Source organism: Gossypium hirsutum, chromosome A13 (assembly GCF_007990345.1).
Source record: "Gossypium hirsutum isolate 1008001.06 chromosome A13, Gossypium_hirsutum_v2.1, whole genome shotgun sequence".
NCBI lineage: Eukaryota > Viridiplantae > Streptophyta > Magnoliopsida > Malvales > Malvaceae > Gossypium > Gossypium hirsutum.
In genome coordinates, this window is record NC_053436.1 from 22,469,927 (window position 1) to 22,495,939 (window position 26,013).

At 33.5% G+C, this 26,013-nt stretch overlaps 1 protein-coding gene and 1 long non-coding RNA gene across 13 annotated transcripts; one reads left to right on the forward strand and one right to left on the reverse strand.

Annotated features, from left to right (window-relative positions):
• Nucleotides 1-8,921: 8,921 nt before the first annotated feature.
• On the reverse strand, nucleotides 8,922-18,668 carry LOC107893677 (uncharacterized). 8 transcript variants are annotated; one of them, XR_005907458.1, is made up of 5 exons: nucleotides 18,299-18,667; nucleotides 15,988-16,106; nucleotides 15,508-15,653; nucleotides 9,612-9,662; nucleotides 8,922-9,543 (listed from the first exon to the last, which is right to left on the reverse strand). It is a non-coding gene; the product is annotated as an uncharacterized lncRNA (long non-coding RNA). The 8 variants fall into 8 exon arrangements; XR_005907457.1 differs by having other exon boundaries at nucleotides 9,612-9,665; XR_005907453.1 differs by adding an exon at nucleotides 16,604-16,683 and having other exon boundaries at nucleotides 8,922-9,662; nucleotides 18,299-18,666.
• A 1,828-nt stretch (nucleotides 18,669-20,496) lies between these two features.
• On the forward strand, nucleotides 20,497-25,625 carry LOC107893678 (RNA-binding KH domain-containing protein RCF3). 5 transcript variants are annotated; one of them, XR_001682924.2, is made up of 10 exons: nucleotides 20,532-20,736; nucleotides 20,958-21,591; nucleotides 22,130-22,492; nucleotides 22,578-22,832; nucleotides 22,915-23,181; nucleotides 23,410-23,459; nucleotides 23,556-23,623; nucleotides 24,485-24,623; nucleotides 24,696-24,755; nucleotides 25,302-25,625. XR_001682924.2 is itself a non-coding variant. In XM_016818735.2 (8 exons), the coding sequence occupies exons 2-7, from the start codon at nucleotides 21,007-21,009 to the stop codon at nucleotides 23,599-23,601; spliced, it is 1,566 nt and encodes a 521-aa protein (XP_016674224.1). In that variant the 5' UTR covers nucleotides 20,497-20,736; nucleotides 20,958-21,006; the 3' UTR covers nucleotides 23,602-23,623; nucleotides 23,705-24,093. The 5 variants fall into 5 exon arrangements, 2 of the variants coding, with proteins under 2 accessions (XP_016674224.1, XP_016674223.1); XR_001682923.2 differs by having other exon boundaries at nucleotides 24,485-24,608; XR_005907329.1 differs by having other exon boundaries at nucleotides 24,485-24,608; nucleotides 25,401-25,625.
• Nucleotides 25,626-26,013: the final 388 nt, after the last annotated feature.

The following is a 26,013-nucleotide window of genomic DNA, read 5'->3' on the forward strand; positions in this document are numbered from 1 at the left end:
TGGAAAATGTGGGCTGTCATGAGCATGAAAAGGGTTCGGCTAGGCTTGGGTAATGAAGAAATTGAATAAAATTCATTTTACGAGCCTAGGGACTAAAATATAAAATGTTGAAAAGTTAGGAGCAAAAATGTAAATCTTACCATAGTATGTTTTGGATTGAATTGAACAATGTGATAATTAAGTAAGTTAAATTTGGTATTATAGATCAAGAAAAATAAAGTTCAGGTCAATATCGGGGGAAAAACAAAGTAATTGACGAATAGCTCCCTTTGGTCGTTTTTGTAACCGAGGTAAGTTCGTATGTTAAATAAGCTTTAATATAGTTGTATTTAAATGCTTTAATATTGCATGAACTGTATGATTAATGGTGTGGTCGATTTTGACTCTACGGATGAGTTCGACGACGATTCGATAAGCAAGAAATCTCGTTTGAACCTTAGGAATAGATTAGGATACAAGTGACTTGTCACTAAGGTTACCATGTGTTATGTGATTATGTGATCCGAGTGCTAGTCTCGTACGTCCTACCAGTGGTTGAGTATACCGGTATATGTTAAAGTTACTTGATAGCTTGTGTGAGCAGCACCGAGTAGCTACGTCTTGACTCACAGCTTGTGTGAGTAGGCCCGTTGATTAGCTCGAGAATGAGCAATTATGCGACATGAGGTTGAGGTAGCATTGGCTACATATGTGGCACATAGTGTGCAAGGTTTCCAAGTATCCAACATTATTATTCCAAGTGGCTCACGGGTATGTCAAAGATGAGAATAAGTGTAAATTCATTACGAGATGGTATAGGTATGGACTTAAAGCTTATGATTATTAATTTGTGAAATGACGATTTCAATGTAAGTTGTGATGAAAGTGAATTATGATCATGAGATTATGGTAAATTATGTTATCTTATGTTATATTACTTGCATGATTAATTTATGGTAAGGTTGTTTACTTCTTCATACGAGCTTACTAAGTTATATATCTTACTCCGTTTTATTTTCAATATTTTATATTCTCACCAAGCTAGCTCGGGATTGGAGATCATTGGAAGTCGCATCACAGTATCAAACTGTCCTTTGGGTACTGACGATTTTAAAACATTTTGAGAGTATGGCATGTATAAAGACTCGGTCTTTTTGTTATATGTGTCATTTGTTTTGGCCAAATGTATTGGCTTATATTTGTTTAAGGTGATTTGATATTTATCAATGTAATTGGCTTATTTTGGCTAAAATGGTTGTAAACCCATTTATATAAGTATATGTGTTAATGCTTTCTTGTTTTTTTTTTGTTTTGTAATGGGTTGCTATATGTTTATTATGGATAAATGACTTGTTCTGAAATGGATGAGATGGGTTCTTGGGTGTGCTAGCAAACCTAAGTAGAATTATGCATGAAGAAAGTATTCATGTTGATACTTGTGAATGTGAGTTTGGAATGAATTGATTTGGCAAATTATGCTATAGTAAGTATATTAAGTGTTGATAATGAAAGATATGATTTAGCCTTGTTTATGGATGTTTTCATTGCTTAAACATTCCATGGATTATGCCATTGAACTTGTGTATATGTAGGTGTAAAAGAGGGTGATAATTGGCTTGGTAAATAGCTTTTATTTTGTCTACACGGGTAGACACACGGGCGTATGTCTAGGCCGTATGTGACACAGTCTGTCCCATAGGCATGTGTTCTAGCCTTGTACTCCTTGCACCTTAATTTTGAAAAATAGAATGCTTAGAATTAAGCACACGGGCATGTATCTCAGCCGTGTGAGGGACACAGCCTCAGGCACAGGCGTGTGTCCCGATCGTGTGAAGTCTGCACCTATTTTATGAAAATATAATTTACCACAAGGCCTGGCACACAGGCATGTGACTTGGTCGTGTGACATCAATTTGTTCAGGTATTGCAAAACAAAGAGTTATACAGGTTAGGGACACGAGTGTGTGTGACCACACGGCCCACCCACACGGGCGTGTCCCAAACCATACGGACGTGTGACCCCTGTTCATGACAAAAATTTTCTAAGTTTTGTAAAAATTTCCTGAGTTGTCTGTTTAGTCTCGAACCACTTCCAAAGCACGTTTTGGGCCTTGTAGGCTCGTATCAGGGACTTTATGATTAAATGTAAATGGTTTTAATTTAGACGCAAAATTTATGACTCGAAATTGCATGATTGCTGGTGATGTAAGTTCGGTAATGCCTCGTACCCTGTTCCGGCATTGAATACGAGTAAGAGGTGTTACATAGCTTATAAGTGATCTTGTTTTAGACCCTAATGTGTATATAGTATTGTTGTGCTAACTGATCACTTGATATAAATTTGTAAAATGTTGAGTAATGGTAAATGTGAATGTGATTGTATGAAAAAGGAAATGGTAAGTTTTGACATGAGTCAATGTATGTTATTTTGAGATTGTATGCAAATCATTTGGTATAAACTTGTGAATTGAGAGCCTAGCCTTGGTTTTGGATTGTTTAGATATTTGAATTGTGGTGTCAATGAGGGTATTTGGTTAATTGGTAAGCTGTTGAGACCTCCAAAAATAAATCTTGCTAAAAAAGAAACAAAAACAAACTTTTGTAGAATGGTGAGCAAGGTCAAATCCACAAGAAGTGGGATTAGACTAATTTCTAGAAAATAAATAAGAAAATAAAGTTGAAGGGGCGTTTAAAGTTCAAACTAGTATAAAAAAAACTACTAGCAAATAATGTAGTCAAAATAGTAAGATTTACGAAAATTGAAGGTTTGATAAATATCCAACCAAAGGAAATCACAGTTTTTTAATTCATGAATTGATCATTGATTCTACAAATGACTTTCTAAACTCCTTGAATAAATTGGTTATAGTTACACGAGACGCTCTAATAGCCTAATCACTTCTTAGGTTCCTAGTAATCAAAGAGACGCTTGAATGATTACTTCTCTTGTTGATAAACAATCCCGCCGAGACGCTCCTAAGATTTAACTTACTAACAGCCTTATCATTTACAAGGCCCAATTCTAGCCAACCATCTCACACCAACGCGGATAATTTAAACTAGATTCTACACCTTCATAAACTGAGTTATTCACCACTCGAATTAAAACCTTCCCACAATTACGGATGAGATGATCCTAATTGGTTCTATATTAATTTGAAAAATTGAAAAGTGGCCAGTTCATGCAATTCACAAATCAATAATAATATGAAGAACAGAAGATGTAAAAATATTTAAAAATCTAAAAAACATGAAGAACGGTAATCTCAAAATTCAATGAATCAAAAAACCTTGATAAAACCCTTGACTAGAATGAAGAAGTTAACAATCCATGAAGAGAAATAGAATAATAAAAGAAAATATGAAAGTCTTGTACATGTTTTTCATGCCCCCCAAAGCCTCTTTAAATACCCTCCAATATCTCCTAGATAAGAGTTCAAAATAAATTTTTAAAATTTAAAATCCTAATCAATCTTTGAAAATAAGGCTTTGAAGAATTCTTCCATAAAAATAGGAGTTTGTTGAAAACTGCAGAACAATCATGTAGCTTTGCTTCTCCGAGCATAAGTTGTGGGCACACCCTATTCTTCGACTTTTTCTGCCCGTCTTCTTAGTCCATAAAGTACCCAAACTTCATTTTTGTTTATAAAAACTTCCATATGGCTTCCAAATGATTTCAACTCTCTTTTTATCCAAAAAATAAAAAATTCAAATAAAATATGAGTTTACAAGCATATTAAGTCATCAAAACATATGGGAAACTTCTTAAAATATATGCAAAATTACACTCTAACAAATCCCCCCACACTTAAACAATGCTTGCCCTCAAATATGCAATGATTCAAAGTCTTAAATCCTAGTAGTCAAGTCAAAAAAATGAAAATAACAAATAAGTCGTTCATAGAAGATGTCCTTACAAACCAACACAAATGAACAATCATCTCATCAATTTTTCGAAATCAAAACGAAGTAAGATCTGACACACTCACCATGGATTCCTTCATTAACGCTCAAAAGTGTTTATGGTACTGTCAACCCTCGAGCCATAACATAAAAAAATGGTTACCATCAGCTTGCAAATATATTACATCTCCACCACTAAAGTTAGAATCGGATTCAAAGATCAAAGGGTCTTTGTTAGGTTGTAACGGGGCTTGGGTCAAGATATGAAAAGAAGAGACTTTTTGGGCTTATTTATCAAAGAAATACATATACTCTTTACCTGAAATTTGATGTTTTCGACTCAAGTAATAAGGAAGTAACTGGTGGGAGAGACAACTAATTAACCCGAGAACCTTACCATGATATATATATTTTTTGTTTTTGTCTTCTTTTTTTCTTTTTCTATTTTTTCTTTTTTCCTTTATTTTGTGTTTTTGTATGTCTGAGAAAGTAGAGAAGGATTCCAGGATATTTGTAGCAATTATTATTCATTCATTTTCTCTCTCTCCCTCCCTCTCATGCAAGTTCTAGAAACATCTAATTATAAAGTGAAGCATATAATGATGCATGCTTATTTGCTCAAATAACTCACAGAAATGGTTAAATTTTTTTCAAATCTTATGTCAGTTCTCATTCAATTAATCAACAAAGAAAATCATTCACCAGTTATTAGCAAAAACTCGACCATTCCCAAACTCGAATCTTATCACTTTTCTCAACTAGATTCAAAGGACAAATATCATCAACTAAGTAAGAACAAAAGCAAACTTTTTTTTCAAAACTTGAGCTTAACAAAAAAAAAGTAACATGAAGCATATTAGAAGAAAATAAAAACAAAACTAAATCTTATTCCTAAATGCACAATCAAAGGCTCCTTCACACTTAGACCATACATTGTCCGCTATGTAGAAAATAAAATGGATGCACATGGATTAAGTAGTTATGAGAAATAAGGAAAAGAAACTCCCTTAAGGTCCATGAGCATTGATTCATGGCAAATCTAGTTCCCTTAAGGTTGTGCAATGTGAGTTCTTGCGTGAGAGTGGTCTTTGCACAAGGTAGAGTTTGCTAGTCTTTCTGTTGGGTTTTGAACGACTCGACGAACTAGATGCGAGAGGGCTATGCTTTACGGTTGTTTGTAAAATTACTGGTGTAGATTTCGTGAGGGATGGGGCTTCAAAGTTGCTCGTGTGGGAGGATTTTGGGTAGAGTTGCTTGAGCAGTTGGGATTCTTTTTATTAGTAGGGATTGCTTTTTTTTCTCTTTTTTTTTTAAAAAAATTGAAACAAATAAGTGAAAAGGCGTTGGAGATTTGCTTTTTTTTTCAGAAGAAGTTTAAGAATAAGTCATGGGCTCGCCTTGTTCTAGAGTTTCTTCTATGAAAAAAATGTGTTACTTCTTAATGTTTACCAATAATAAAGAGTGGGCATGCCTTATCCTTAATTCACCCTAATCTCTGATCCCTCTCAATCTTACCTAAAAATAAATCAAACCTGGAAAATATATGAACTTAACAAGAAATCCCCTAGGTTGCCTTCCATGAAGCACCTTTCTTTAACGTCTTTGGCTAGATGTGACTCCCTATTAACTCGTATTTTGGACATTCCAGGTGGATCAGATCTAACTCATTAGTTTGAAAACCTTCATAAAAGGCTTTAAACGATGACTATTGACATTGAAATTTTTATTGGTGTCCAATCTTTGAATTTCTATTGCACCATGAGAAAATATGTTAGTGATAACAAAAGGCCCTATCCATCTACAACATAATTTTCCAGGAAATGATCTCAAACGATATTTATAAAGCACTATTTTTTTCCAAGATAGAATTTTTTCTAAAAATCATTTGATCATGAAAGACCTTTCTCTTCTCTTTATAGATAGATGCATTTTCATATGCGTACTTCAAGTGATCAAGAAGAGGCTTCAAATCAAGTTTTGGTACGTCAATTTTTGCTAATTCTTCAAGTTTATAAATCTTATTGAGGGTCACTCTCGAGCTATCTTCGTTATTCATTTCAAAGACTTCCTACACCAAAAGGTCAATGACATCTAAAGCAAATAAAGAACATGCGTCACTAGGATATTTCATGGCATCATAAATGTTAAATTTGATAACTTCCCCATCAATCTTCATAGTGAGAGTACCATCATGCATATTAATTATTGTTTTTTATGTTTTCAAAAATGGCCTTCCTAACAAATTCAAGTTAGGATTAGAAGAGTCTTCTTCTTCCATGTCTATGATATAAAAATCTACAGGAAAAACCAATCCATTAAATTGAACCAAGACATCTTCCAAAACACCAGTTGGATACACATTTGATTGATCAGCAAGTTTGATAATTACTCTAGTTTCTTTTAAAAGACCCATTCTATTAGTAGAATAAGTGGAATTAGACATAACATACCCGGATCCCTACATTTTTTAGGGAGCTTCTTTTGGAGAAATGCAGATACATTTTCTCCCATTCTTACCTTTTCATTATTGTGGAGTTTCTTCTTATTGGTGCACAACTCTTTGTGAAATTTTACATAGTGAGGTACATGTTTAATAGCATCAAGTAATGAGATGTTTACACCCACTTTGCAAAAAGTCCCAAAGATTTTCTTTTCTTGTGTATCTTTTTTGGTTTTGGCCAATCTTTGAGGGAAAGGAGGTGGCGTCACCAATGTCTTTGGCATTTCATCAGAGGAATCTGTATGTGTTACTTCTTTTTCAATTCCTTTCTTCAAGATTTAGATGCGAGCTTTCATTTTATTTAATTCTTTTCCACTTCTCAAAATAATCACATTTACATTTTGCTTTGGGTTGACAATAGTGTGCGAAGGTAGCTTACCTTGAGGTTCCAATCGGCTAAGAGATAAGGCAAGTTGACATACCTGATTTTCCAGATTTTTTATGCTTTCCTTAGTATCTTGTTGGAATTGTTCTGTGCCAGTAGCAAGAGAATAAACTATTTCATCAATGGACATACCTATCTTTGATGATGAATGTTAATAAGACGACTCATGAGACGGTCCATGTCAAACTTGTGGGGGATTATATGGTTTTGTCCCATAGCTAAAATTCGGGTGATCCCTCTACCCCGGATTAAAGGAGTTCGAGTAAGGATCATACTTTCTCTGAGGTGGGCCATAAAATCCACCACCCATATTGGCGGTCTCGGTTGCATCCTCTTCAAATGTGGGACACATATCCCTTGGGTGTCCATTTCTCGTGCAAATACCACAAGCTTTCACTTTTTTTTATGTTACCCATTGACATTTGCTACACAAGTGAGCTAAGATTAAAAATTTGAATTTGAAAAACATAGATACTTACCTCGTTCACTCATCTAAATGTGGTGTCTTGTTGCGAGCTAACTTGTTGTGAATTAGCGGCCATGACATTGATCAACTCCCTAGCATCTCTAGGAGTTTTGTTAACAATTTATCCAGCATTTGCTGCATCCATCATCTTCCTTTCCATGCATAAAAGTATTAAATAAGAAGTTGTTCAGAGATCCCATGTTGAGGGCAACTATCACACAACTGTTTAAATATTTCCCAATAACCATGGAGTGTCTGAGTGTCTCGTTGTTTGATGCCACAAATCTATCCCCGTATATTAGAGGGTGTTGCGTGTAAATAAGTAATACAAGTGTGCAAGTGTACACGTTGATTCAAGTAATATAATGATGAGTGAGTATCATCTCCACAGGGATCAGAAATTGATTACAATTTGTAAAGTATTACTATAGATTTAACTAATTAAACTATGCAAAAGAAACAGAGTATAAATTGATGAATGGAATTAATGAATGAACTAATAATATCAATTATAAATGAAAAATGACAAAGCAATCTAAATGTCGTGGCAATTCACAAAGAATAAGTAGAGAGTATTTCTATTGTTGAATGATAAATGTTGGAATTACTCAGGGAATATTTTTATAACATAATGATGCGAAGGCAAAATTTTGACTAACTACTGTCCAGAGAATTACAACTGTAGTCTATTTCTTTTGAAAGTCAGACTTTAGTTATTATTCTGAGTTTGCGTATGTCTATAAGACTCACAAATGATAACCAAACTAACGTTCTTCACCTGTACAATTTGCACTTCTATGTCTAGGGTGTTGCAATTATTCTTTCAAATACTCGACTATATCAATGGATTAATAATATAATGTATTTAATCCTTTCAGATTCAAATTCATCTAAGAACATCACATATAGTCAACTATGTCTAGAGCTTACATGTATGCATTCAAAATAAGCATAAATCGATTGAAACAATAATTTTAATCAAAATCATATCATGGGCATTATAGATAATTCAATATTCACCCAAATAATTCCAACCCAAACATAATTAGCTCATGGGTTGGGTAATGAAATCCAAAATTAAATCATTCATCAACATTCTTCAAGTTTTACGAATCACAGAAATTAAAACCAAGAAAAATAGAACAAAGGCAGAACTACAGGAAGCTCTCATTGCACTTCAGCTTCTTATCAAGATTTTACGCAAAACTCAGGGCAGATTTCTCTTCCCTTTCTTCACATCTATGATCTCTTTTTAGCTGATATCTTCTTCTCTACTGAACTTTCCACGCAATTTCTCATCAAGATTTTGTTGTAGAGAGAGAAACCGCTCTCTTTCTTTTCTTTTCTCCTCACAATCCATGTGTCCTTCTCTTCTCTCTCCTCCTTTTATAGGGTAGATATGTCCCTCTCAGCACACTTATTTTGCTCATCTTTTTAGGTTGATTTATCTAGTATACGTACAACTGGCTGAAAGTGAGTGGATTGATTGTTGCGTCATCTTCCTAGAATTTCCATGACATTTATGTTGACAATCTATCCTACCATTTGCCATGGCAATGTTTCACCTCTTTCGTTTTTTTCCCTCTTCTTTCCTCTTTCATCCTACCTGCACCTACTACCAAAGACTACCAAACCTCTTTCCAGCAATTAAAAGTAACATAAATTTATAGTTAAAACACAATTCAAGATTTAGTATGTAATGCCCTAGTAATAAGTCTAAAATGCAAGCATATTTTCTTAATTACAAGAAAATACTTCAGTTTAGAGGCCTGAATTATAATTCTTTTCAAGTGTTATCAGCGGCTAGTGAGGCAAGAAAATGTTTGCCAAGGAAAAGCCTTGCCATAAGTTAAATGATCTAGAAGGCAAGTAGAATAACCAATCTTTTGCATGGTCGGCTAATGAAAATGGGAGGCACGTAGTTTGATTTGATCTTCGGTGATGTTTTGCAGTCTCATGCTCAAACAAACGATGTGGAACTCCTTCAAATGTTTGTGAGGATATTTATTCTCAAGTCCACAGAAGGTCGGGAGTAAATGGATAAGCCCACACTTAAGTGCAAACGGCACCTCCGATCGCGATAATCAATATACAGTGGTTGTTACGCAACATTTAGTGCGTTCAATTGTCGTAGATTTTGCTCGGCCATAACTTCTTCTTTAGAATTTCTAGTTGAATGAATTGATTCTTCTTCTTCTTCTACAGTTTGCAAGAGAGGAATTGAGGACCGTGAAACTCGTTTGTGATACTTAGCCTCTTTTCTTAATCGTTTTACAGTTTTCTCAATTTTAAGATCAAATTCAATTTCACCTGCATGTAAATAACGAGGCATAAAAGAAACAATGTAAATAGAAATTAATCTAATTGAAACCACTCACCAGCAACAGCGCCAAAATTTGGTAGGTTGTTGAGACCTTCAAAAATAAATCCTGCTAAAAAAAACAAAAACAAACTTTTGTAGAGTTGTGAGAAAGGTCGAATCTACAGGAAGTGGGATTAGACTAATTCCTAAAAAATAAATGAGAAAATAAAGTTGAGGAGGGGATTAAAGTTCAAACTAGAATAAAAACTAATAGCAAATAATGTAGTCAAAACAATATGATTTAGGAAAATTCAAGGTTTGATAAATATCCAGCCAAGGGAAATCGTAGTTATTAATTCATGAATTGATCATTGATTTTGCAAATGATTTTTTAAACTCCTTGAATAAATTTGTTATAACTACTCGAGACGCTTTAATAGCCTAATCACTCCTTAGATCCTCGGTAACCAAAGAGACACTCAAATGATTACTTCTCTTGTTGATAAACAATCCCACGAAGACACTCCTGGGATTTAACATGCCAACAACGTTATGATTTAGAGGACCCAATTCTAGCCAACCATCTCACACTAGCGCAGATAATTTAAACTAGATTCTACACATTCATAACCTGAGTTATTCACCACACAGATTAAAACCTTCCCACAATTATGAATGAGAATATCCTAATTGGTTGTATATTAATTTGACAAATTGAAAAGTGGTCAGTTCATGCAATTCACAAATCAATAATAATATAAAAAACAGAAGATGTAAAAATATTCAAAAATCTAAAAAAACATGAAGAACGATAATCTCACAATTCAATGAATCAAAAACCTTGATAAAACCCTTGACTAGAATGAAGAATTTACAATCCAAGAAGAGAAATAGAATAACAAAAGAAAATACGAAAGTCTTGTACATGTTTTCCATGCCCCCCAAAGCCTCTTTAAATACCCTCCAAGATCTCCTAGATAAGAGTTCAAAATAAACTTTTAAAATTTCAAATCCTAATCAATCGCTAAAACTAGGGCTTTGAAGAATTTTTCCATAAAGATAGGGGTTTGTTGAAAATTGCAGAAAAATCATGCAGCTTTGCTTCTCCACGCATAAGTCGTGGGCATGCCCTATTCTCTGACTTTTTCTGACCATCTTTTTAGCCCATAAAATACCTAAACTTCATTTTGCCCATAAAAACCTTTGTATGGCTTCCAAATTATTCCAACTCTTTTTTTATCCAACAAAATACAAAATTCAACCAAAAGATGAGCTTACAAGCATATTAAGTCATCAAAACACATAGGATACTTCTGAAAATATATGTAAAATAACACTAATATTAATCACATAAATTGATTATTTTGGGATGTTTTGAGTATATTTGAATTTGTTTTGAAGGCTTGTAAACATGTCTTTTTTGGTTTGTCTTAAAACCCAAACAAATAGGTTGTAAATGACTTGTTTTAGGGGCACACTTTGTAGCACACGGCCTGAGACACGGGCTGTCACACGAACATATGCCACACACGGTCAACCCATACGAATGTGTATATTTATTATTTTAGGTCCAAGTTTCACACGGTCTAAGACAGATCTATATGTCTCAAGTCAGTATGTAGCATGGTCTAACACACGACCTACGAGAAGACTGTATGGCCCAACACTGAATGCACACACAGGCTGACACATGGCTTGCGACACGAGCGTGTGTCCATAATTCAAATATATACACGGGCTAGCACATGACTTACGACACAACCATGTGCCCTATTTCAAGTATTCACATGGGCGGACACACTGGCTGGGAGAGTTTGAAATCTTAGTTGCTTCCCAAGAAGCGCCTGATTTATAGTCATTAGCTTGACTACCTTAATGTTATTTCTAAACCAAAATACTTAAATAACTCCTTGGATTATCAGAAGATAAACCTAAAAAAACCTTGAATATTATAGTCATTTTGAAGTGCCATGGACATTTTAATACATTTATCGACTACCTCTTAACCTATGTGTAATTTTGAAAAAGTGTGGGCTTAGGTTTGAATAAAAGTTATGTTGGCCCTTCAAAATGAGTATTATAAGGTGGTGTATACATACGTGATCGAAACGATTGTTAAAACTGTTCTTGGTAGGACATCCAACAACGTCGTTTTATCATTAAGTTTACTGTTATCTAGAACAAATACAAAACCAACAAATTCAAGCTTAACGCGATAACTATCTACATGCACCATATTTTCTATTAAAACCTCTTATTCCTTTCCTGCATTTACCATATTAACTCTAAGAGGTTCAAGACTAACGTTAGTTGTGATCACTTGTCCAACTTGAACCTCTTCATAATGTATCTCAATCATGCTTTCAACCTTCATAGGTTCAAGTTATACTCCTCCAAAGACCTATTCCCTTCCAATATCCTTAACATTAGTGGCTTCCCCAATCTCTAGTGGTGAATTTAGGTGTAACACCCCAAAATAGAGCCTAGGAGTTCTAGGGGTATTTTAAAAATTTTAGCCTTAGAGTGCTAAGAATTTAATAGGATGGTAAATAAGAATTATATTTGACTATGGCATCTTAGCTATTAAATTAATTTTTGAAAATGTGCTTTGGAAACCCTTAATTTTAGAAAAAGGACTGATTTGTAATAGAGTCAAAACTGTAAGCCTTTATGTTGTAATTTTACCAAAATTTAAAAACCCAACCTTAAAACCCCCATTCCCAGTTCTAATTCACGATAGTTACTCTTTTAAGTTGCTTTTGTTGTCCCTTGTTGTCCCCTTGATCTTTCAATTGATTTTTGATTCCTAAACCATAATACTTTGATTTCCTTATCATTCCCAAGTCAATTACCTTCATAAATCTCCAAGAAAAACATTTAAAAACTCTATAGATTTCATCATCTTCTCCAAATGTGGGTTTTTTATACTTGCATCAAAACTCATTTAATATTCCATCTAAGGTAATGTTTTGAATTCTTATGAGTTTTTCATGATATCTAGTCCTAAAAATTGAAGTATTAGCCTTTGAATTGCAAGTTTTTAATAAAAGCCGAAATTTTACACATTAATGGTAGATTTCGAGATTTTGAATAAATACATGGTTTCAAAGTGTTTGTCAACTCGTTTTGTCATTATTAGAAGGTTTCTAAACTTACCTTGAAGTTTTGTTAATGATTTCTTATGTTTTAATGAATTTTGTGAAAATTGCCAAAAAAATGTCAAAAAATTTTGATACCATGAATTGGGTAGTTTTCAGTGGTTTAAGGGTTGAGGATTAGGCGTAGATGACTAATTAGATGAATGAAATTCAAAGGCAAAAATGTTAAGCGTAAACCAAGTTATGAGCATTCTAAGTTTGTTATGTTAAGGGTTTTGGTTACATGAGAATTTAAAATAGGTCAATGTTTTAGTTGGTTTAAGTGAGTCTTTGGCTACTATTTGATTGTGAATATTGTATGGTTGTTGTGTGTAAATTCTCGGATTCACTGGAGCCTTCTACAAGTTAAAGGAAGAGATAGTTTGAGCTTTTAACTTTTCGGCGAAAGCATAGTGGTAAGTGTTTGGAATCACTGCTCGTAGACCAAGTCATGTGTCGTTTGGGAATTTAGTAATAACCTAAAGCCTTACTCTAAACTCCGAGTGTAAGTTTTCTTGAATCTATATTTGCTTTATAGCTTTGTGCTTATATGATTATGAAATTGTTCATGGTAATAAGAAGCTCAAATGTGTGATACGTGGATGTGGTAACTATTGTGAAAGGTACAAATGTATACCTTAAATACATGTTATATGACAATGATAGTGTTTTTGCAAAAGATGCTAACATGCAATGATAGTGCAGGAATAATCGGTAAGTGTTATGTGTTCGATTTCGAATATTTTGGCCTTGTGATTTTGAAACCATTAGATATAGTTGGCATGCGATAGAGTTTTGACTACTCACCTATATTATAGTGATTTTTGGGCATTAAAACTCTGGGATATGTTGGAGGGATAAGGGAATATGAGCTAAACTCCATTCAACGGGATGTGAGGGGAAATAAAGAGAGTGTTAACTTTATGCTACACTTTTGGGACATGTTTGGCTCTAAGAGTCTATGTTTGGTGTGTTGGAGATCCGTGTATCTGATAAGTGATGATAGAGCTCACTATATGTTTTATAACTCAAGTGTCAATCTATCATATTATATGTAACTATGAGGAACATGTTGTATGCTTAATGGAGTATAAGCTATATTGTCAATTTATCGTTATATGTGACTTGTGTGAAATGTGATATATACTTGATTAAATATGTGTGCTACATGATATATGTTTGCATGAGTATGTAAATGTTGTGTAGATGAACCAGTAGGTAATGCATGGATAGGTACTCTACGACATTAGGCATAGGCCTATTATAATTGTACTTCTATATGGTTGTCTTGAGGATGCATGGTGATATATTAATGATTTGGTTATTCTAATCATTCACTGAGCTTGTTAAGCTCACCCACTCCCTTTTTTACCCATTACAGATTAGTTGCTTACCAGTGTGGGCAGTGTAGTTTTCCGAGATGTGATCCAAGCTAATTTTTTGTTATTCTATAAGTGTTCCTTATTTACTTCGCTTTGGGTAAAATATTGACACCCAAGTGTTAGTATTGTTTTGCCAAAATATAGAAATTGTTGTTAAAACCTTTTTTAAAGACATAACATCATTAGATATTCAACTATCATTTACTTTATATTGTTGTTCATGAGCCCTAAATAAAATATTTTTTACTAGTTTAAGGATAACCTTTCACCTAAGTGGTTTAAATTCTTATGCTAAGGGATCACTAGAAAGTTGATCGTAAGGATAAAAGCTAGAAGAGTATAAATAATGAGGTTCAAACATAGCTTTCCAAGAACAATGGGGTTGCGAATAAAAATTAGTGTAAGGATCTTGCATAAATGCATTATAGGAGTCTTAGGGGTTGATTCCAAAGCTTATAGGATTGCTTAGATAAGTAACTCATTGACCTAGATGACCACCGGTAATCACAATAGAACATGACTTCACATAAGTCTTTTTTACCTAAAAATAAATAAACAAATACATAAATAAATAAAAATATGGACTCATATTTACTAATTAATAAAATTAAAATTAGCATAATAGAATTTAAAACTTTGGTTTCTAGCAACAACGCAAAAAACTTGATGTGTGAAAATTCATTACACAAGTGCACACGTCGAATCAAGTATCTAGCTAACCCAAGATTCAATTGTTCAATTTATGTAATTATTAACCCATGATTCAATGGCATTAATTAGACTCTTCCAATATCTAGTAATCTCCCTTTCACACTAGTTATATACCTATGTTAGGCAAGTAGGACAAAGTTATTGCAAGCAAACCTACTGGGTTGAATAGGCACTATAGCAAAACAGGTTTTTAGCGGCTTTTTTTTGCCCTATAAAAGTGACATAAAAAACACCGCTTTAGATAGCACAGCTAAAATTTATAGCGTTTATGTAGAAAAACGGCGCTATAGAACATGATCTTTAACGGCGATTTTATTACAAACGCCGCAAGAAAGTCGAGCATGTTGTGCCGTTTGTAGCTAGAAACGCCACTAACATTAACATATTTTACCAACCTATTTTATTTCATATAGAACTCGAATTTTCAACATATTTTCCTGTAACTTCAAATCCAACAACAAACTTCAAATCTAAATGATACTATCATGAAAGAAATATGTATATGATCTAAATTAATAATTGAAATGACAAAATATATTCAACAATGCATATAATTATTAAAAAAAATAACAAGAAACACACCCATTTAATGATTTCCTTGATTTAAGTTCCTTACCCCCAAAATAAAGAATAAAACAAATCCAAAGGAAATTTAACCATAAATTCTTACATTAGACACATCTATATGCAAAGGGATCAAGGACAAAAGTATAACAAAAGTATACTACAGTAGAGGATATACCATGCCTTTCAACAGAGTACAGGACTTTGAATCTACTACCTCCAAATGGGCTGTGACAATAGGGTGTTCTCAGCCTAAAACTCAGTTGGAGGTTTTAAACGTACTAATCTCCTGATCCTATCTTTATCCATGTTCTCCAAATATCCCTTGAGAATATTTAAAAAAAAGGGTGGGGCAAAACATTAGCAGCAGTATCCATCAAAGAAAATGCAAAAGGATGCTAATTGACAATTAGACAAAAAAATCACAGTTTCCTGGCACATAGATATTAGATGTGATTAAGCAGCACAAGAAAGTGAGTTGCCACATGCTACATTAATTCTAGCGTTTTGATAATCATGGCCAAATGAAAGATCATAATTAGTTTTCTTAAGCCTCACTGAAGTGGTGCAAGTCAGATTAAAACAAACAGTACCAACAGCTTCTGATCAAAAGGAAGAATGCCAAAACTATAGTTAGAATACCAACTTGTGACCTCACCTTTCAAATAATTTCATCCAAAGTCAAGCATTTCCTTCTGTATTTATCTAGAAAAAGTCGCTTTGTTGGTAGCTTCCCACATACATCCTTTACAGCTAAGGTTATAACAAAGATCACCTCTGCCATTAGAGCAAAACCATTTAGGAAGTAAATCAGTAATAAAATTCAAGTATGTAACCTAATGCACCATGTTAGATGATATTTTTTATTCCCTTTCAAATGCACTACAATTATCAGTGTTAACTTTCTTTTCTTTTTAATTCTGTGGAGTGCTAAATTACATTTCAAAAGAAAAAAAACAAAAAAAAAACAATATTTATTTTAATTTACAGACCATGAGAATGGGTCACACTATGAGCAAGCAATGTTAAACATCACAGAGAAGCTTATGTAACTAAGAGCACAGAGATATGTGCAAGTTACGGTATAGAAAACCTAGTGCTTTTTAATATCAAATTATTCAGAACAATTTTTTCAAAGAACCTATGAACCATTCAAGCTCTCTCACCTCAAACAACATGAAAACTGCATACTTTAGTCAAGTTTCAAGGTTTTTCTGCTTTATTAAATCTCACAAACTAAGACTGTACATGTAAAGAGGGCAATATATACTTACATGCAAGTTCATCATACTCATCTTTGCCAACAACATAGACGTTGACATCTTCAAGCGTCATGTAAAAAATGTAAACAGACCTGATAAAAGAACATTTTTGTTCATTTATTTAAACTGATATCTCAGGATGGCTTTAATTAAGGTTTAGGAAACAGATCCATCCACAACCAACAAAGACAGGAAACTTGTGGCCCTGATGAATTAACTCATGGAATTAACTTAATTTCAGGGTAGAAAAAAGTAAAACATACTGTATTTTGAATTAGAAGAACCCACTGCCCAGTTTAAAACGTATCCGTAAGTACAGACTATGTTTCTTTTTACTCTCAAAATAGCTTTTCCACTTATGAAAGTTACCAGGCCACACGAACAAAGATGGAAGTTTGGTAAAGAAATCCAGTGAATCAGGCCTGTTGAACCATTGTTTATACCTTAGACTATCTACAACTTAACAAACTTTAGCTACATGTTTAAAACATTTACATAAGAACTAAAAATGAATGTTGTGCTCATTACGATCCATGCAAGACTTGAGCAATTAACTATCAATTTTGTGCTAATGGCAGATGCAAGTGCTTCGCATAGTTCAATCATGTTAGAACAGATCAACAAAATCACAACTATCAAAAACTTTAAAATTCAACAAAATCATGCAATGTGATTTAGCAGTACACTTTCTCACTTCAATGCCCACTTTCAAGAATTCAAATTGAAACTTACCATAACTCAAATCTAACCTTATATTCATACTTAAGAACTTAAAACTAACCTAAAAACATTGAATTCTCTATTGAAAACTCAACTTTTCCTCACTTAGACAACAAGAGATCTCATTAGAACGGTAAATCTAACCTGCAAAACAACAAGAAATCTTAGAAATCTCGACTCTCTCTAACCCAACGAACATGAGCATAGTTTTAAAAATGAGGAAATCATTAGAAATTAAGTTTCATGGATAGAAAATCATTAATAAGTTACATCATCATTGCCTAGTTGGATTTTCTAGAAATCAAAGTCAAGAACAGTCAAGAAATCGATCTCCCTTCTTTTCCATATTCTTACAAAAATAGAAAAAAATGAAAAATCATGTTTTGATCTTAAAAACATAGAAATTTTTGCTAGAAGTAAAACTTTTCAAGATTGATTGATAAGAATCAAAAGCTTAAAAAATTATTGAAAGATGTGAGAAAAATTTTGAAAGAAAATGTAGAGCAAATTGTGTTCGTGAAATGAAATGGTTCATTCCATATTTTAAAAACAAAATCTAATTTTCCATGGCATTAAACAAAAAAATTTTGAATTTAGAATTTTAAATTTTAAATTTTATAACAAAACACAGTTTTGAAGAAAACCATATCTTTGAAATAAAACATAATCCCTAAGGTAATGTTCAATTATGTTATAAAAAAGAAATAAAATCCCATTTCCAATTTCATAGATCATGAACAGACATAACAGATGTTGTGTTTGCCAAACATCATCCATTTCCAATTTCTACCAAATCAAGTCCCAACCAGAAAGTAGAATAAAATTATTTGATTTGCATAAAAAAAAGCCCCATTAACGATCTACATCTATTCAAAAAATATTCAACTAATTCAACAAACTAGAAGCGATAAAGAGCATAGTTGGAAAAATTTGCAAAAGAAATCAAAGCATAGGATGGGATGGGAGAAAATGGAGGGGCAGACGTACCGTTCAACTAAGATGTTGCCTTCAGAATTGGCGAATAAAACCACGAGAATCATGGCAATGTATCTCCCTCTCGCAGATACTTCCTTTTTCTCTTGAGGCAGGGAGACGGAGATCAGCTAAGTTGCTCCTGCTTTGTTTTGTGTCGTCAATCGCAATTTTCTTTCCCATTTTCCTTTCTACCTTTGGCGGCGTTTAGGAAAAACCGCCACTATTTCTTTACCTTTTATGGCGCTATTTCCATATACGCCACCATAGAATGACTTATTACGGCGTTCTTCATTTAGCACCATTAATATTATATATTTGTGGAGTTTTTCAATATCAACGCCGCTAAAAGTTCTACCTTTGCAGGAGTTTTCACTCTAAACGCCACTAAAAGTTTAATTGGGGGCATCATGGTTATTTATATCCTAGATGCAAATTAACTCCATATTATTAAATTTAATCTTAATCTATTCAATTTAGATCTAAACCTTAATTTTCTCTCCCAAGATAAATCGAGATTATTAAATTAATGCAACTTGATGGTCAGACAAATAAATTAAATAAGCATGAAACTGATAAATAATTAACAAAGATAAAAACAATTAAAGAGAAAATATTTAATTAACTAAGAGAATAGGATCCATTACCATTCCAAGAAAATAGATTTTACTTCATGTTGAGTTGAAAAAATATCACAAGTAGAAATTTAAAACAAGCTTGTATTGAGAAAAAAGTATAAAGAAAATAATCAAGGGATAAAAATGATTATCAAACTAATGTTGAGCACTCAGAATCTCTTTCTCTTCTCGTTTTTACAAGCTTGAAGTTCCCTTTAGCGTGAAAGAATTGTTCCTTCACCTCCAAGTTGATTTCTTCCTTTTTTCCCCTTTTCCCTTAAATCATGTCACCTTTTATTTTTAGGGTTTTAATAATTCCACTCCACCATAAGTAGAACTGCAATGAAGTAGACTGCATGCTGTCTGAAATTTTGAATTGAAGCTTATACTTCACTACACTAAAACAAATCCAGTAGAGCAAAAAACTTCTCTTCACTACTCCAAGTCTTCCATTCTTCATCCGGTACCTACAATTTAGAGAGAAAAATAACAAGTAAATCCGAACTAACCCTAAAAATGATAATACTAAACTAAGATTCAAATAAAATATAATTAATTTGAAAAAAACTATAAAATGTAATAAATTCTAACCTAAATGCTTTATTTACCTCCTAAAATACTATAAAAATTATACTAGGATAACTCCAAATATGAAGTTATCAGGTATATTTTGAGATTTGAACCACACGAATTGCATTGCTAAAACTTTAAATTTACCACTAAACCAAAGAGTTATTTTAATCTTTTTTATATATTTTAATTTTATTGTGCGCATTTTATTATCTTCATCAATTGCATATATATATACTGCTATTTAACTCGAAGCCAACTTATGATTGATATATTCATTTAGTATTCTTAATATGATGTATTATGTGTTTAAGTTTTGTTTTACTTATAATTTAATTTAATTTTTTATTCTTATACCGTATATATTTCATATGATATTATTAATTAGTTTCAAACCATACATTTCATTTTTTATTATATGTTATTTTTAAATATACATTTGGGCTCTAAAAACGTGATTTTTACATGCATGGGTTTGTAATAGAATTTCTAATAGGGTAAACTACGCCATTAGTCACTAAACTATGAGTAAGTTTTCGTTTTGGTCACTTAACTAAAAAAGTTACAATTTGATTATTGAACAATTCAAAAGTTTTCATTTAAGTCATTGAACTGTTAAAACTAATGATATATGATTTTCTCTATTCTCACTACATACATCAATCAAAAGTTCTCTTTCCCCTTCTCTCCTATAGCTCGTTTTTTTTATGAAATAATTTTGGACATCACAAATCTACGAACAGAAATTTAAATAATTTTTTCTCTGATCTTTGGCACTAACTATTAGATCGACTTGGATTTAAGATATGTTCTTCTACTCGTTGATGGTTACTGATCCACCATACTGATCTACTATATGGATCATCAAATCGTCACTTAAAAATTTCTAATAGAACTTTAAAAAAAAAACTTAATAATCTAGTGACTTCAACTAAAACTTTTTTTAATTCTATGATCAAGTTGTAACTTCCTTTAATTAAGTGATCAAATAAAAACTTATATAGTATAGTATACCCTTTCCAATATAATTTAGAGTCAAAACCAATCGTTTAAAGTGTTATTTAAAAGGAAGTATCTGTCAGGCACGTGAACATGCGGTCACGCTTCGAACCCTAAAAAGAAAAGAAATAAAAAACCACCAACCGAAGATATTTCCCACAGAACAATCACCGAGTACCTTCGTATTCATATTTCTCGATACAGCAATCGAACTCCCCCCGACGTTTCTCTGTTTCTTTTCTACCGTTCCGTTCCTTTGTTTCCCCCGTAATTTTTCTTCCATTCTTAATTTATTTTTCTTATTATTATAGTTATTCGATCTGTTCTATTATTTTTAGTTATTAATTGTTCTTTCAATTTTTTTAATGTCTGATTGTTAATGATATTGTTATAATTAAGCATGTTATAATTTAAGTCTTTAAGGGAGTTTAGGAAATTGATCAATATTTTTTTTTCTGAATCCGATTTTTTATTTTGGAATGCTGCAGTTAATTTAAGAAGTTGTAAGATCGAGAAATTGAAACTAAGTTGGTTGTTATGGCTGGTCAAAGAAATGATTACGGTAAAAGATCTCATTTTCAGCCTGATTACGCTGGAAATGGAGGAGGAGGTGTTAAGAGAAGAAATGCTGGTGAGGAAAATGAACAACAGCATGGGATTGGGCCTGAAGATACCGTTTACCGTTATTTATGTCATGTGAAAAGGATTGGGAGTATTATAGGAAGAGGTGGTGAGATTGTGAAACAGTTGAGGTTAGATAGTAAGTCGAACATTAGGATTTGTGAAGCTCTGCCGGGTTGCGAGGAGAGGGTTGTTATGATTTATAGTTCCAGTGAGGAAACAAATCCATTTGGTGATGAGCTTGTTTCGCCTGCTCAGGATGCTTTGTTTAGGGTACACGATAGGGTTGTCGCGGAAGAGTTGCCTGCTGATGAGGATTTGGAGGAGCAGACACATGTGGTTACTGTGAGAATGCTTGTGGCATCTGACCAGATTGGTTGTGTTATTGGGAAAGGTGGACAAGTGATTCAAAGTATAAGGAGTGAAACACATGCTCAGATTCGGGTTTTAAGCAATGAGCATTTACCTCCGTGTGCATTGACTTCAGATGAGCTTCTTCAGGTAAAGTTGTTTTCTCATATGAAAAAGATATAGCATGTGTTATGCCCTTTTTTTAATAAATAAGAGAAAAAATATTGGCCATTTACCTGAATATTATCTCCTGTAGAGTTAATTTCTTAATTTATTGCAAGACTTAACCATAGGTAATAGATGTATGGATATGACGAGTGTTTGAATGGAAGATTCCTTTAAAGGGAAATGAAAGGTCTAGAAGTTGGTTTTAGCTAACAGCTTTTATTGCTCACAGTGTTGCTAAGTTGAAAAGAAATGGTAGTAAGCAGTCTTCCTAGAAAAGGGAAGAGTCTTTATTTTCTACTTTTATGTTCTCCTGTTATAAGTGATGGGATTTGGAAGATCTGTTGATTGATCTCCATGAGGCTTCTGACCAGACAGTTCTTACCTAAAAATGTGTCCTTATGTTGTAACTGTATATTATTAGCATTCTTGAAAATGTTTTGAGTTGCCTGCATATTAGGAGATTTTGAATCATCTTGCGGCCTTCTTGTTTATTCATTCAGTTTCTCTATGGGGATTTCAGATAATTGGAGAGCCCTCTGTTGTGAGGAAGGCTCTTTATCAGGTGGCATCTCGCCTTCATGATAACCCTTCAAGATCCCAGCACTTGCTTCTCTCCTCTCTATCTAATATGAATCCATCAGGTGGGATGTACATGAATGCCCCCCTTATTGGTTCTTATGGAAATTATTCTTCTAGAAGAGATGATGGTTCTGCAAGGGAGTTTTCTCTTCGTTTGGTATGCCCGGTTGGAAATATTGGGGGTGTGATTGGAAAAGGTGGTGGTATTATCAAACAGATTAGACAGGAGTCTGGGGCATCGATTAAAGTTGATAGCTCTGCAGCTGAAGGAGATGATTGCATTATATTCATATCAACAAAAGAGGTAAGAATACATTAATTCTTAAAGTTAAGCTTAGATTCTCATTGTGGAATTTATATGTCATGCCTCATTATTTATATCTCTGCAGTTCATTGAAGACCCATCCCCTACCATCAATGCTGCTTTGCGCTTGCAATCACGATGCAGTGAAAAAACAGAAAGAGAATCAGGTGATTCTGTAATCACCACCCGTCTACTTGTTCCAAGTTCACAGGTTGGATGCCTTATCGGTAAAGGTGGGGCAATAATATCTGGGATGAGGAATGCTACTAGGGCTAGTATTCGCATACTTTCTAAGGAAAACCTTCCCAAAGTTGCATATGAAGATGAAGAAATGGTGCAGGTGAATAATATGCTTTTTGGTGTGCACACTCGATGTCATAGTCAGACTTTTGATAGAATTTTTATCTTCCAATGCTGTACAGATTACTGGAGGTCTTGATGTTGCTAGCAATGCCTTTTCGCAAGTACTGTTGCGGCTGAGAGCCAATATATTTGAAAGAGAAGGAGCAGCAGCAACGCTTTTGCCTGTTCTTCCCTACATTCCCATGTCATTAGACATTTCAGATGGTCCTAAATATGGTAACAAAGATGGTCAACCGCGTAATCGTGGATACTCTTCTTACTCAGGGGGATACAGCCCTAGTGATTTGACTGCAAGTGACAGTAAAGGAAATTATAGTGGTTCACTTGTAAGCTTGTCTTTTCATTCATTTCTTCCTTTAACATTTCTTTGCAAAGAGCTTAAGCTTATTATTATTAGGATGCATCTGGTTGTTGCAGCCAGGTTTTTTCTAAAGTGCAAGCTCTGCATTTGAGAACTATCCATCTCATTGCAAATTTATGACGTTCTGCGTGCTTAATTTCTATCTCACATGTTATTTTACTTCCTCTGATTGTCGTATATTATCTTTTTTCAGAGTGGAGGTGATATATATGGAAATCATGGTGGTCGCAACTCCAGCCGGGGGTAACGTTTACCTATCTAGTTAGAAAACTTCGAATACCTTTGATTGTTCTCTAATAGCAATTGTTACCACCTTGCCTTATTTTTTGCTGTCACCAGGTTGTCCAATCTAAATCAAGTTTCACATAGGAAGCATGGGTATTAGTCCTGGGTTCTAGACTTGACAGGTAAATATTTGTCTGATTTCATTTATTTACTTTGGGTATTGATATGCTAGTTTTTTTAATTCTTTTTAAATGAAGATGCAGAATGATATCTTAAACCCGGCCAGCCATCCCCTGCCAAGGATTCTACTGCACCTTTCCCACTTGTTGCCTTCTCTCCCCTATCTAAACAGTTGTCATAAATCTTGAAGCCAGACCTTTGTCCCTTTTGATGAAGCCAGCCTAGACCAGAAGACCAGAAAATTCGGGTTTGAGGAACTTATGTTCCACTTTGGCTCGCCTTTATTCCTGTCTTGGGTGACCAGAATAAGATCATTTGATGATGCAAATCACCATTCAATCATTTTTGGCCTGGATTCATGATTTGCAGGCTCTGTAACACATTTCTAATAAATTGCTTTCCATGTAAAACCCTTACACTTGTATCCTTGACTTTGTGCAATTTGGCTGATGAAGTGATTTTTTATGTTTTATAATGGAGTCAAGGTAGCATGTACTTGTTTAGGATTTTTTTATGTATGCATGTGGCTTGAGAGTTGCACCAGGTAGGAAAGTTTAGATTGCCATAATCCCGAGAGCAATGTAATTGTAGCTTATGTTGGGTGTAAATGCCATCATATTTGGTTTCTTGATTATATTTTACATGTAGCTCAAATGGCTGGTACTTTTCTGGAGTTTGCTGGGATGTACTGGTCCCATTTCTTCTCTTGAAGAAGAGAGGCCATGTTTCTGTTGAACAAAGTGCTTCAAAAATTATCCCCTTAATCGCATGATCTAAAATTTGAACTTGCACAAAATGAGCTGGAAGTTATATAAGGGTTGTATGAGCTTGTAAATCACTTAAGGTAAGAAATATTTGGTTAGGCTATGTGTTCAGATTAGTTTTGGAGGCTGTCCCAGCGAAAAAAGAGAAGGCTTTGGAGGCTGTTTTCTGAAGAGAAAGCTAAAGAGGAAGGCAAAGAAACCTGAAATGGAATCAATTGAAGAAGTAGGCTTATTCTTGGTATTGCATCCTAATTCTCTTATTTCATTTTATGGGATAAGCAACTTTAGTTCTTTGTGCTACTTTTGGCAGGTGGTTTATATCATTAGCTTCCTCTGGCATTTGGAGCTGGCAAGCTGTATGTGGTAACTGGTAAGTGACTTTTGTAGTCAATTGCAATATGCTTGTATTTGTGATATAAACTAAACAGAGTTGGTCCACTAACCATAAAGTTGAAATGTGAAATCCTAATTTAAGAACTGAGGAGAAATTTGAATGATGTGTTCCGTAATGGTAGCATGAACAGTTTTAGTTTATAACTTTCTACAACAATCAGATTGAATATTACAATATTAATACTTCCATACTAATGGTTTGTCTGGTTGTTCAATATTACAATAACTGTTCCAGGGCATATATTTTTGCTTAATAGTCAGGAAAAAAGTTGACTCTCATACTGATTTCTATGTGTTGGTTAATTCTTCTTACTGCCATCTTTCAATTGCAAACTCTTCATGTGTGGTATATCTCTTCCATGCGCAAACCGGTTTCTGGATATTCTTAAATTCATGTAGGCTTATGAACTTGTATGAATGTCTGTATATGCATTCGATGTAGATGAGAATCCTTGTTTAGAGCTCTCACATATTATCAGGTTTATGCACTGATAACTGACAGGTTTCTCTATCCCAATTGCAGTCTGCTATCATGCAATTATATCTGTTGTTTTGGGGAAAGGGAGATTGAAATTGCTGTGACCAGGCTTATCTCTAATTTCTTAAAAGCTACTTTTTATAGTATGCAGCCTTGATCCTTTGAAGATGAAGCCGTGAGGAAAAAACGAAAGCACAGGCTGAACCGATCATTGTATAAACAAAATCCCAACAAAAATATTTAATAAATTCAAGAAATACTGTACTTAATCTCAGGTTAAATATGGGAGATAAACCCTGTTTTTATTTCATCACTGTATCTTAAAAAATGACTGGTTTTCTAACTTGGATCAAAGATTATATCTTAGAACTTGGATTCCTTCGTATCATTACTTGAAATTTTTATTTTTCAAATTTTAAGTAATAATGTGGCATAATTTTACAATGTTAAATTTTAAGTACATGTTATTAAACTTTTACATTTGTCAAGTTTAATGACCAAAATGGATATAGTTTTTAAGTTTAGGTATTAAATTGGACAAAAGAAAAGTTGTATTAAAGTGGTTTGAAAAGTTACAAGTATCAAAATAGACTTAATTATCGAGGTTATGGATTAAAAGTTATATTAACCTTGTAATTTTAGTTTCGATTAGTCTTGATAATTTTGAGCTGAATTTAAAAATTCAAGTTGATCAATTTGAATTTCATTTAACTTAATTTGTTTATAAAAAGTTATTCATTCAAACTTAGTTTAATTT